Here is a 12,656-nt window from a genome sequence, read left to right on the forward strand (position 1 = left end):
TACATAATTTATGGTGAAAGCATAATGCTTTTGACAGGTATTACATATTTAATCCCATTTCACGGATGTAAAAGTAAACCCACTACTTGTACAAACACTAACTAATTTATGAGATGCTGTCCTATGTTTGCTAAGAGGTTTTGTGTAAGGTATACATGCTGCGGGAAGGGAACATTATTTATTTGTTTTTTACTTAACGGTAAACCATTTTCTCTTAGGATGTACGGGGCCATAGACGGGATAGGTTTAACCTTAGAAGGCATGGCACTGGAATACACAAGAATGGGACCCTGCTCCTTCTTCCTTCCACGGTTTGAAATTAGCTTAGTAAGGACACAAGAAGTTCAGAGTAGGAAAAAACAAACAACATAAATTCATTCCCTGGGGGGTGGGTCAGTGTACCTCTACGGCACTGGAAAAAATGATTTAACATTATGCACAAAAATCCCCTTCTCTCCTTCAGAAATAGCACAATGTAGATGGTTGGATATCCCAAATTGAAGGGGATAATACAAAGAAAAACAGTTGGATGACAAGGTAAGCTTCACAGAGGTGGCACTATCCACTTCGTCAAATTTTCTAAAGCTGTGGACAGATGATCAGGTGGTCGCTCTACAAATCTAGTCCGCCAACGCCCCATAGCATACTGCTCAAGAATGACTGACTAGCCAACCTGGTCAAGGGTGCCTTTAACACAGAGGGCACGGATACCCACACCACAGTATAAGCCTGGCTGCTGTCCTGATCCAGTTGGAGTTCTACTGAGAGGAGAACCTCATGGAAAACAATGTTGGCAACAGAACAAAGAAATTCCAGAGTCCTTCATTTTTGTGGCAATGCACCAAAGTTTTACCTTTTTTTTTTTTGAAAAGTTTGGGTGAGGGCATAAGAATCGTTACATTGCAAAATACCAAAACTGTCTGGGTTGGAATGAGGTCAACCTTGTCTTCATGCAAACCAAGTTACGGAGACATATGGGAAATCTCTGCTTGCCCGGAGACCCACTTAACAGGAAAAAATAGCTAGGAGAGACATGAATTTCAAGGGAACAGAACAAATGAACTGGAAATGAGAATTTTGCCTACCCTTCAAAATCAAAGAATGTAAATGAGAAGAGAAGGGAGCCTTAACGTCGCCCACTCCTTACAAAAAAACACATTAGGAAACAGGGTCAAGTCCCTCTGAAAATTCACAGAGAGGGAAGAAACCTGAACCTTTTCTCAGAACCTAGCCATTTCCAGGCACCTCTGGAGGAAATGTATTAAATAAGAAATATAAAAACATTTCAGGTGGAAAACCCAATACTTACACCGGGTAGTAGGGTGTAGGGTTCTCACACCAGGTAGCTGATCAGTTACCAGTTTGCAGACACAACATAAATTTATCTGTAACAATGTCCAGTATATTAAATATCATATAAAATAGTCTCCCACATGAGCTACAGAGATGCTGTAACCTGTAATTCATTCTCCCACCTTGTAGCCCTAACCCAGCACTTAAAAGAAACTGGGGTATCTACAGGAGAGGAGGGGCATAGTAGGGGAGGAGTGTGTGGATAAAACAAGTCTAAGTGCCTAAACTCTTAGTCCCAGCTCCGTGACTAGTTTGCAAAAGAAACTCTTATGGTAGAAATTAACTAAATTTTAGGCATGGAAGCAACCCCACCCATAATGTCCTAGAGCCAGAGGACTCTGCATGCCACGACTGCATTGTCTAAGGATCTGCTTGCTACTATAACAGAATCAAGAGCCACAATGTGCATGTAGAAGCATGTGCCCATGATATTGGAGGCAAGAGACACCAGAGGTGCCTGGGTAGTGCTGTTTCCCAACCTCTCCAGAAGTTGTTCTACTCAAATGAATGTGGCTTTAGCCACCCATGTGCCTGCAAAGACTGGTCTAAGAGCTAAACCACAGATGTAAAATAGGCTTTTCCGCACTCAGGCTGCACCTTTACATCACTGTTGCTCAGACATAGAGTTAAGTCCGAGAACCATGGTCCAGAAAGGGACTATATGGGGGCAGGTCCACCATATATGTAGCATCGCACCCCTCTGCCCACATTCCCGCCAGCAGCTTGGAGTGGCCGTGGGAAACATTCTAGATAGCTTGTCTGGAGTATAGTACCACCTATAGTACAACTTGTTTCCTTAATTAGTGTAAGGAATGTAATTTTTAACATTGATATTAACCCAGCATGTTTTATAGTTTGCTATACAGGAATACCCGAGATAAAAAAAAGTGACTCTGTGGACTTGTGTAAGTTGATTAAGTCTGCGTGGTGAAACGGAAGATATATAAAATGGTAGAATAAGGACAATTGAGGTGAATTAGTAGTGACACTGGTTTCAGAAAGGTAATTGTGTTTTTGTTTTTTTTCTTTACAAAGGGTCACGACCAGACTTCCACCCTTTCTGTTGAAGTGACCTTACCAAACCACCATCCGTTTCACCGTGACCTTCTGCGATACGCAAAGTTGATGGAGTGGCTCAAAAACACAGAACGTGCAAGATATGACGGTCTTTCCAAGGTCTGTAGTGTGTTATGTTTTTTGTCAGGAATAACCACTTGTGCAGGTTTGTAGTGTCAGTTTTCCACCATTGTTTGAGTAGTATTTTTTGACCATGAAAAGAGGTACATCATTTAGAAGGTGAACTGTCTTCACTACAATACCTTTCACTATGCATGTGCCAGTGTGTCATTCCCTGTAGGTAGGTTATCATGACCGCTGTTACTAGGAACATTTTGACACCATAAACTTATTGGTACCCTTGAAATGTGCACAACATTGATTATTGTTATTATCCTTAACAAAACCATGCATGAGCAAAGACATCATGTGATTGGAGAGAACACATGGAGCGTGGGGAGACTACTTAACACAGAGAGAGAATACTGTCAAAATGAATATCTTAAATTCCAATCTGAATCATGAATAATGTGAAGACTATCAGGCTTTTTTATGTGTTAAGTACTTCAGAATTGTATAGTTTTTATAGGGGTGTTAGACATTACACTGTTGTGTTTTATATGTACATTCTATGGATACATTGATGAGTTCCCTCATCTCCTCCAAATCTGTAAGATGACTTCAAATACAATAAAAGTAGTATATTAAACTGTACTCTGCTGAACTGCTCGTAATGTATACTGAAGGGATGATCACTGAGATTATACTTGCATTACTGTTTTAAAGGTTCATTACATTCTAATAATTAGGTAGCAGGTAGTGTCTTTCTACCCGGCAAGGAACTCCAAGATTACTTCAAATGTTCTTCTTTTTTTTTATATAATTTTTTATTTTCGATGGTCAATCAAGAAAATACAAACGTAAAAACAATAATACCAGGTAACGAATATGGTAAAGCCAAAACAGTAATTACAAAGTATTGAATTCGAGGACAACATTGGGCAAAACATTCAAAATAAAAATAAACAAAGAAAGAAAGTGACCAGTTTTTATATTTTTAGACAGCGATATTAAAAGTAGGATACAATAACAAAAGGGATTGTTAGGGAAGGGCAGGGGAGGGGGGGGGGGACCACAAAGTTAAACACTACGAGTTTTCAGAGGGTAGTTAGGGTATAACGAGCCAAGAGCTGAGAGGGAGGCGTCCATTGAGCGGACTGCGGTCATCGCACATGGGTCAGGTCAGAGGAAGATCAAGTTGGGGGGGAATGCGTTTTCCGTGTTTAGCCATGGAGCCCAGACTTGGTTGAAGACATGGCCTCTATCATGGAGCTAGTACGTAATCTCCTCCATGGCGGCCACATGCCAGATCTGCCTTCTAAGGGCCAAAAGGGACGGAGGTAAAGTATTTTTCCAGTTAAGCGCTATAAGTGATTTAGCTGCTGTCAGAATGTGGGCAGTTAGCTTCTTGGAGAAATTATCCAAGTCTTGGGGAGGGTAACACAAAAGAAAACCCAGGGATCTTTTGGGATGGGGCCTTCAAATAGGGTGTTTAGGAAACTATGGATCAAATGTTCTTCTAGTTTTGGTTGTTACCATATTTGTAGGGTTATTGGTTTTGTTTTATTTTATTTATAGTGTGGTGATTGTCTTCCGTTGTTCTACTTTTCAGATTTTCAACTATTATAATAATATACTATTAAAAAATGTTTTTTAGTGTACAGTAAGGTAACTTCATATCTTAATATATAATGGTTAATGAATACTGAGTGCTTAGAACAGGATATAATGTATAATAATTCTGTAATTAGTAGCTCTTATTGCTGTCATCTTAACCACTAACACATGTTGGGATTTTAAAAGAATCTATTGGGACAGGCCTATTAGGAGATGTATTTTCTCCGTAGAAATGACTTCATAAAACTACAATATTCACCATGCATTGAGAAAGTAAGTGACAACACACTTGTAATATGACATTGGCCATTAGCAAACTCCTAGAAGGTTTGTCAGCATCACCACACTGGACCATTCTGGCATCAGGGGCTAGATTTACTAAACTGCAGGTTTGAAAAAGTGGAGATGTTGCCTATAGCAACCAATCAGATTATAGCTGTCATTTATTTAGTACATTCTGCAAAATGATAGCTAGAATTTGATTGGTTGCTATAGGCAACATCTCCACTTTCTCAAACCCGCAGTTTAGTAAATATACCTCCAGGAGTCTGTCTTTGACAGTTACAACTTATGCTTATGGAGATCCTTGTCCAATCCCAAATGAAGGCTAAAAATACTGTAAAAATATATAGAAAAATATAAAGCGGCTGCTTTGTATAACCGAAAATCATGTGTGCGTTATATGCTACTTTACATCACAGGTTTTGTAAGGCCATAATTCTTGTGTGCCCTGTAATTTTAATGACTTGTTATCAGTAATTTATAACATAAATTATTCTGTAATTTTCTCCTTGGCAATTGTTTGTAATAACATTTTGTCGCTTCCTTTTGGTATTTTTTTTTTTTTTACAGCACATTTAAAATGTGGTTGTGCAGTAATCTGAATGTGGTGAAACATGTATGCATGGAAGCTCTCAGATTATGCAATCAATAAAGTTCTTCCCACTTGCTTTGTCTGCTTCTACTAGGCTATCGCTTTGCATTAGAAAAGTTAATAATTGCTGGCTACATAATTAAAGGAAATGTATTGATGGAGTACAGTACAGGATGTTTTATTTGTTGAGTTATGTGTATGTATGTATGTGTGTATATATATATATATATATATATATATATATATATATATATATATATATATATATATAATTATAGAGAGAGAGGGAATGTTTGTGTCTGTATTTAAATGTTATGAATAACACAACAAGTAAAATTTATATTATAAATCGTACAACTGGAAAGTGCTGCATGCTATATATTTAAAGATGGGTGAGTCCTATATTTTTACACTTCAGTAAGAATCATCATTAGCATTTATTTATAGGGCCCGCCATAAATTCAGCAGCGCTGGACTCAATGTAGTGCTTTGTTATACTGTCCATTAATTAAAAATGCAATTATTTCATACTCTAAAGCGCCAAATGTTTAAAATTATTCACTAAAGTAATATTTATTTTGGATTGCAGAATTACACTGACTACATTGTACGCTTGTATGATCGAGAGATCAAGGACTTTTTTGAGGTGGCAAAAAACAAGATGACTGGTGCTAGCAAGGAAGGGAAGAAGTTTGGTAAGCTTGTGAATACATGACATTGAATAAGGATGCATATGGATCACTTTAGCATATCTTCAAAGCACAGGCCTGTAGCATTTAGAATGTCTATAACATTCCACGGCACGTGGTTCCAAGGCCTATCCTATCCCTCGCTTAATATAGAGTCCTTCAATAATGCACAGGCACAACCTGCAGTGGAGAAACCTTGTAAGAGCGTATCATGTGCATGGTAATCACTATGGTATTGACTGCAGCAATTGGTATTTCAACAATTGGAAAGTCACACCTGGAAAAGTAGGATTAGTAAAATGGCAATAGGCAAAATAACAGCCTTTAGCAATAAATTAATGGTTATAGTGATGAAGTGTCTGGTGAAGATTAGACAGAAAAGCTTCTATAGGCATTTCCTCATATGAGTAAAACCATTCTATTTCTTGTTACTTTCTACTTAAACTTGTATGTATGCTGACAGCTCGCAATTTTTTAAATTGAAGTTTGTATTCTATAGTTTACATACAGATTTTATCATGTTTAAAAATTAAAAGCAACAACATTTTAAATATCAAATTATAATTGATTTAAAAATGTTGATTTGCAAAAGGCAAAGGGTCCCAGAGACTGGCCCACTAAGTGAATATCACAGGGTTTAGCTTATTAAGCAGACCGTATCATGCACAGAACTTTATCCAACTTGTATCATAAATACTACCCCCTGTTTTTTCTTTGCGTAAGAGTTGTAACATCTAACAACAAACAACAGTTTATATAGATGTGAATCCCTGGTGCTCCTAAATGTTATCTGAAAGAATATATGTATGGAGCAGGGACCCAAATTTGTACCACGATTTAGGCATTCCTTGAGTTATTCCGGGAAGGAGATAGGAGTTTAAAGCTGTGAATACAACAATCATATGCTGTCATTGTTGTAAAGGATATGTTTCATTCTATATATTTTACTGGGTCGTGTCAGCCAGATCCTTCAACTGGAAAGCAATCTTATTTCTCTTCTTTTTTGAAGTTGTCAGGGCATAGGAAGGAATATTAAATATATAGGGAATTCTGATAATGCTTGTACCATCCAGGGACCTCACCGATGAATACACTGCTTTAGCTTTGCAGTCCTTGAATATAGGCCATATAAGCCCTCTGCTCTATTACTTCATTGACCTTGTGTGATGAGACCTGCTTGCTGATTGGGGGAGTGTGGCAATAGTGTGTGGCTTGGCAGAAGTTTTGGTTTAAAGGTGGCCTTGGGTACTGCATGTTACATGGTCTGAGTTATCTTCACACAACACGTTTTCTCATTTTAATGCAGATATTGTTGGGTCAAAACAAATAATCTATACGCACAGTAAAGGAGAGAGTAAATAGCAATTTTGTTCATTAAATATAACTGATTTCCGTTACCTCCACCTTAAGTCAGATTACCCTTAACTCAGGATATTGTTTCTTATTTAACTGTCTACTGACCAAAATGAATCCTGAACAATGAGTGTCCTGGGGAATTAAAGTCGGTTCTTAGTTGGCTGAAATAAAACATTCAGGGACCACCACAAATAGACATTGGTCTGCTATGATTTACAACCCAAATAAAGTTTTGATGAGGAACAGGTGAAATTATTGTTAAACATACCTCCAAATGAATTTGCATTGGTTCTTTAAACGGGCATTTAAACATGTACGTCCAGTCATTTCCCTGTCTTGCTAATACCTCACACATGCCTGACATATGTATAACCCATTACATCATATAATGAATGACTTTGATGTTTTAATACAACATATGCCACTGTGTGTTTCTTATGACAGTTATATGTTGCATTGTCCATGTAACTGTGTACAGCTTAAGATAACCGTAACTGCTTAATATAGTCTTCTGCATATTTCTTTCCAACTAGTGCCTAACTTGCCTCTATTGCATGGTCTTCGCTAAATGCCTGTTTTCTAATGCATATTTGTCTTTGGTGCTTGCAACTTAATACATCCCAGCTACGCTGCCTCGAAAAGAGACTGCCGTCAAACAGGAGACAGAAAGTGAGTATAACGTGGCTGCCTTATGCCGGAGACTGTATGTGATTCATTTATAAAGTGGTCTGATGAATTACTATATTCTTATTACTATTTGGAGCTTGATCATGTAATTGTAGCTTAATTGTACATTACCGACTTGTTATACCTGCACACTTTGTTTTCACAATGAAGAGGTGGAAGGAGTTTGTGGATAAAATTGTGGTGGGGGGGGGGGAAAGCCATCAACAGAATTAATAAAACATTTACTATGTGCCAAGCATACTCGTTTTAAGTGAAACTTCTTTGTCTTTTGTCATTGAAAATTTATTTTTATTTGGCTTGCATGAAAGACCTGGAGAACGTTAGGATCTTTCTTGTCTATCTTGCTCTGTCACTGCAGTGTTGAGTTGGTAGGACTCACTGCTGCCTAGGACTGTGGCAGAGGCACTGAGAGGGTGAGGGAGAGCATAGGGCAGAAATGGTGTAAGAACTACGGACAAGGAAGGCAACAGGAGGGACAGGACGGCGTATGTGCAAGGCTTGCACATCATTCTGACTGTTGTGAGCACACACAGTGACAGGACTGATGTGAGCAGATATGTGCCTCTCTGTCGTTGCAGCACTGAGGTGGAGCAGAGGACAGGGAGGGCACGGGGGAGAAGTAGCGTGAGAACGAAGGCAACAGGAGGGACAGGACAGCAGATAGTAGTGTGACAGCATGGATCACACAGATCACAGTGCTCGGAGGATTCACATAGAGCACGTGGGGGAAGTGCAGGACATCACTTCCGTTTACATTTTCATCTTCACAAAGAATTTTCACTAGGTGCTGACAAAGAAGTTTTAGTGAAATAAATTAGACTTAAATTTGAAACCTATTCACAGCTAAAAGGGGGCAGAAACGCTCTGCTTACTGAACATACCACATGGATTTTGGTAAAAGTGTGTAATTCACGCACTGACATTTTGCCAAATCCTTAGAAACGTCTGGGTGGTTACCCTGCTTTCTGAGGTCACTTCCCCCTCCCCTGTTGACTTATTGAACCTATCTCCAAGACAGAAAGCCCATTGTAGATCACTAGACAACTTTTTTAAACTATCACTGCTTTGGTAACACACCCGCTATTTTGGTACTTGTCTAAACCACCTACATTTTTCCCTACAAAGAAAGAGGTTTCAAAAGCATAGGCTTTATTAAAAAGAAATAAATAAAGATAAATATTAAATAAAGTGATCTCTTGAGTCCTGGGGGTAAATGTATCAAGCTGTGAATCCCCCCCCCCCCCCCAGCAATTTCAAATCTCTGCAAATTGCTCGAGATTAGTGGTGATTTTATGTGCAAAGTCGCCATATGTATTAACCTGCAATTTTTGAGATTCCAAAATCCAATCTCTGACGTTCTGTGTCCATTTTAAATCGCCTATCCTGATGGCGGTTTAGTCAAACTCGCCGGAGAGTCAACAAAAATTCGCCCCGAGGTTGAACATAAAAAAGAAAGCATGCTGTTATAGCTGTCTGGTCATTCTAAACAGGAGGCACATTACAGGTTTGGGCCCATGTGCATGCTGCCACTTGTGGTGCTACAACTATGTACTTTAAATGGTGTCTTCATCTGGAAATATTAAGTGTTGCCACATCATAAAAAAATATTATTCCCCCACTGGTAATGAAATCATTAATGACATTTGCCCCACTATTTTATTCATAAAATAATTTGGCTCCCATGAGATAATTATAATTTTTGCCTCTGTAAACAAGAAATCATGATTACACTCATAATTAGAATTGTATTGTGCCTCCTGTTATGTTAACATTGGTAAGGAAAAAACACCAAGCGCTGTTTGAAAGATAATAAATGTACAAACCATTAATGTAGTTTCATAGCAGGATATTGGAATTGCTAAAAGGCACACCTGCTGCTGACCACACATAACAAGTACTGGGCTTGTAAACCACTAAACAGAAGATAAAACAGACAAGTGCACTGGTATGACTAAAAATTAGCTTGTTTAATTAAAAAAGAAGGCATATAAAATAAATATATCAATCAATAATCACGTGCCACCTCTGATGAAATTTCCTACCAAATGGGTGGAGAAACAAGTCAGGAAGACTGAGACAAGCGTGAATGCACCTCCTTTCTCTATTTTTCGTGTATACACTGGCATTTGCAGAGATTGGGTTTTTCGAAACCTAGGCACAGTGGCCAATCAGCTATTTATGTCCACAATAGTCTTACCGGAGTACTTTTCAAAAGGAGATCGGAAATTGATGCTAGTCCCTGTAAGGTACATCAATGATTCGGCTGTTGATTAGGAGACTTTCTTTCTGCACTGAAGAGTGCTGGAGCTCCATATATGGATTGTGGTATTAACAACTGTGTTTTTGGATGCTATATACCTGGGACTAATTGCTGGACATTCCGCTACTATGCTACTAGGATATGTGTATTTATAGCTGACCATTGGTGCCTATAAGAAATTATTGACCTGCAGTGGAAATCTGATGTATTTGCTAATCTCGCCTATGCAAAGCAGCGCGTTGATTTTGTCCATTATCTTGGGCGAGTAGCTTCATATATATGGGGAATTGTATTCTTAGAATGGCTAAAAGTAGGGACTGCGATTTGTAGCATTTCGATTTTGGTTACATCACTTTACTGATAATTTATTATCAACACACACTTTCATTCATCAGCGGGTTCAAACTCGTCTGAAAAAAACAAATCGCAGCTTGATACATTTTACCCCTGGTATAAATCTGTTTAGCTATGAGAAGTTCCAACACATGGTAAATGGCACTAGTGACCTCACCAGGTCTGACACAATCTGACGACATTCACTCTCAGAGGGCTACATGTAAATACTGCTTACATTCTGTGCACCTGCACTGATTCAAAGAGCTTCCCATCCCTATCCGTCTTTGCAGAGTTATAACGGCACATTGGAGGGATGGTTTATTAATGGTAGTTTCATTCCAACTACTAGGACATGAGGCCACTCCAGGTTTAATAAGATTATTGTCTATATAGATCTCTTGTTGGAGCCTTATACACATTAGTGCACAGTTTGGAATTGTAAACCTGCTTCCCGTGGACTATTTCTGCTTTACACATGTGTGTTCTCTTGTTCTACAAAATCTATCCCTCTTCTGGATTTCAGGTCTTCACGGGAGCTCTGGGAAGCTGACGGGATCCACATCCAGTCTGAATAAACTGTCAGTCCAGAGCGCAGGCAGCCGTAGATCTCAGTCCTCCTCATTGCTAGACATGGGCAACATGTCTGCCTCTGATCTGGATGTTGCAGACCGTACCAAATTTGGGAAGGTATTTTCAGTAAAACCAGATAAATCTGCTTGTGGAGATGCTATTACTGGCATGAAATATGTAGATCTCGCCAATAATGATTTCAGACACTGTTGTTCCGCATCTTATCATTTCCTGATTATCTCCTGTGTTGCTAATCTGTACTCTAAAGCATACCTTCATTATTGAGATGTTTGTGTTACTACAGGAGGTACACGAACAGAATGTGGGTTAGTTTAGTTTAAGACCTTGTAAATTATTAATTGAAGCTCTGTGGGCTTAAATGACTTTCTTATATGGGAGGGCAGGTTCAGCCAAAGATGGAGAATAGGGTATTCCGATAGCACTTATTTCTAGCACAGTTTATGCAAACAGTGTGGTATAGGGCATCTAACCTTCATCCATGGAGGACAGAAATCTTAAGACCAGGAGGAATAAGGTACTCGCAATATTGTCACAAAACTTGATGACATGCTGTTAAAAAAAGGAGCACTTTTAGACTTTAGTTTCTTCCAAGGGAATTAAACTTAGTTTAGATTTATATATGTTGCTTAATTATTGCCCTTTGTAATTTGTATAATCATCTGATAATGTTTTAAATTCATAAATGTGCTTAATAAAATATGGACACTGACTATAATCGTCATTTTATTTTTTTCTCTCCTCCCCCCTAGATCTTTGAACAGGTCTTAAGTGAACTGGAGCCGCTCTGTCTGGCAGAACAAGACTTCATCAGTAAATTCTTTAATCTATCCCAGCATCAGAGCATGCCTCGGACACCCATGGTACAAAGCGCTGATTATTAATTCATGTTACTTGTGTTTTCTATGTTTATTTTATTCGATTTCATTCATTTAAAGCCATGGTAGGTTGAAATCCTCTTTATCATTCCTGTCTTTCTAAGACCATAAGCAAAAATGAAGGGGGAAATGTAAGTATTGCATAATTCACACTGAAGTTTTGAATTATAAATTAAATATTTGTACATGTTTATTACCTGCTATTTAAAATATAGAATTCAATAACAGAAAATAATCTAACGGTCTATATAGTCTGCCCATACTGTGAAATTGTGTTCCAGGATGGTCTGACATGAGAATCTTGAGTATCATTGTCCTCTTTTTCTCTGACCTGCCTTTCTGGTAACATTGCTCCCATAAAACCATCATCAAATGTCTTGTCTGAGCAAAGCAAAAATATATAAGATAATGCTTATCAATTACTGAGCCTCTAAGCAAATAAACAAAGCTTTTATGTCATGCTGAACAGATGAGTAAACCACAAAGTCGGAACCCAATGTTTTTTAAGGGAACACAGAGGACTGATTAGTAAATCTAAATTATGACACTATAAATAATTAAATTCACTCATCTGTTGTGGTTCTGTAAAAGTCGAACTGGCTAAAAAATAAGATAATGGATTAGGAGAGAAACATGAGGAGCTCCATTTTACTGGTCTGGTCTGGTCAGGAAGGAATCCATTTATCGTAACAAAACCATATCATGATATCATAGTGAGTTGTGTTTATGAAGCAGTTGTAAGGGCTCATTCCAGACATCTGTTTTCTCATTCAATACAAACGCAGTGTGAGAGACAATAGTGGGAAATAGGCTGGTTGGAGATTTCTTGCACTCTCTTGTGCCATGTATGCTGTCCACATGGACAACAATAGTACACTGAGTTTTCCACTGGAAAGCTATAC

General features: G+C 38.3%; 1 protein-coding gene across 6 annotated transcripts in view; it reads left to right on the forward strand.

Annotated features, from left to right (window-relative positions):
• EXOC1 (exocyst complex component 1) overlaps positions 1 to 12,656 on the forward strand; it is a 39,347-nt gene that overhangs the window by 18,334 nt on the left and 8,357 nt on the right. For 4 of the 6 annotated variants that reach the window (XM_075195919.1, XM_075195937.1, XM_075195927.1 and 1 more), the window contains 5 exons: positions 2,389 to 2,529; positions 5,550 to 5,655; positions 7,630 to 7,674; positions 10,812 to 10,975; positions 11,629 to 11,739. In XM_075195919.1, the coding sequence (XP_075052020.1) occupies positions 2,389 to 2,529; positions 5,550 to 5,655; positions 7,630 to 7,674; positions 10,812 to 10,975; positions 11,629 to 11,739 (567 nt within the window). The remainder of the gene's footprint in view (positions 1 to 2,388; positions 2,530 to 5,549; positions 5,656 to 7,629; positions 7,675 to 10,811; positions 10,976 to 11,628; positions 11,740 to 12,656) is intronic. The other 2 variants (XM_075195956.1, XM_075195964.1) reach the window with 1 other exon arrangement.

Source organism: Mixophyes fleayi, chromosome 1 (assembly GCF_038048845.1).
Source record: "Mixophyes fleayi isolate aMixFle1 chromosome 1, aMixFle1.hap1, whole genome shotgun sequence".
Classification (NCBI taxonomy): Eukaryota; Metazoa; Chordata; class Amphibia; order Anura; family Limnodynastidae; genus Mixophyes; species Mixophyes fleayi.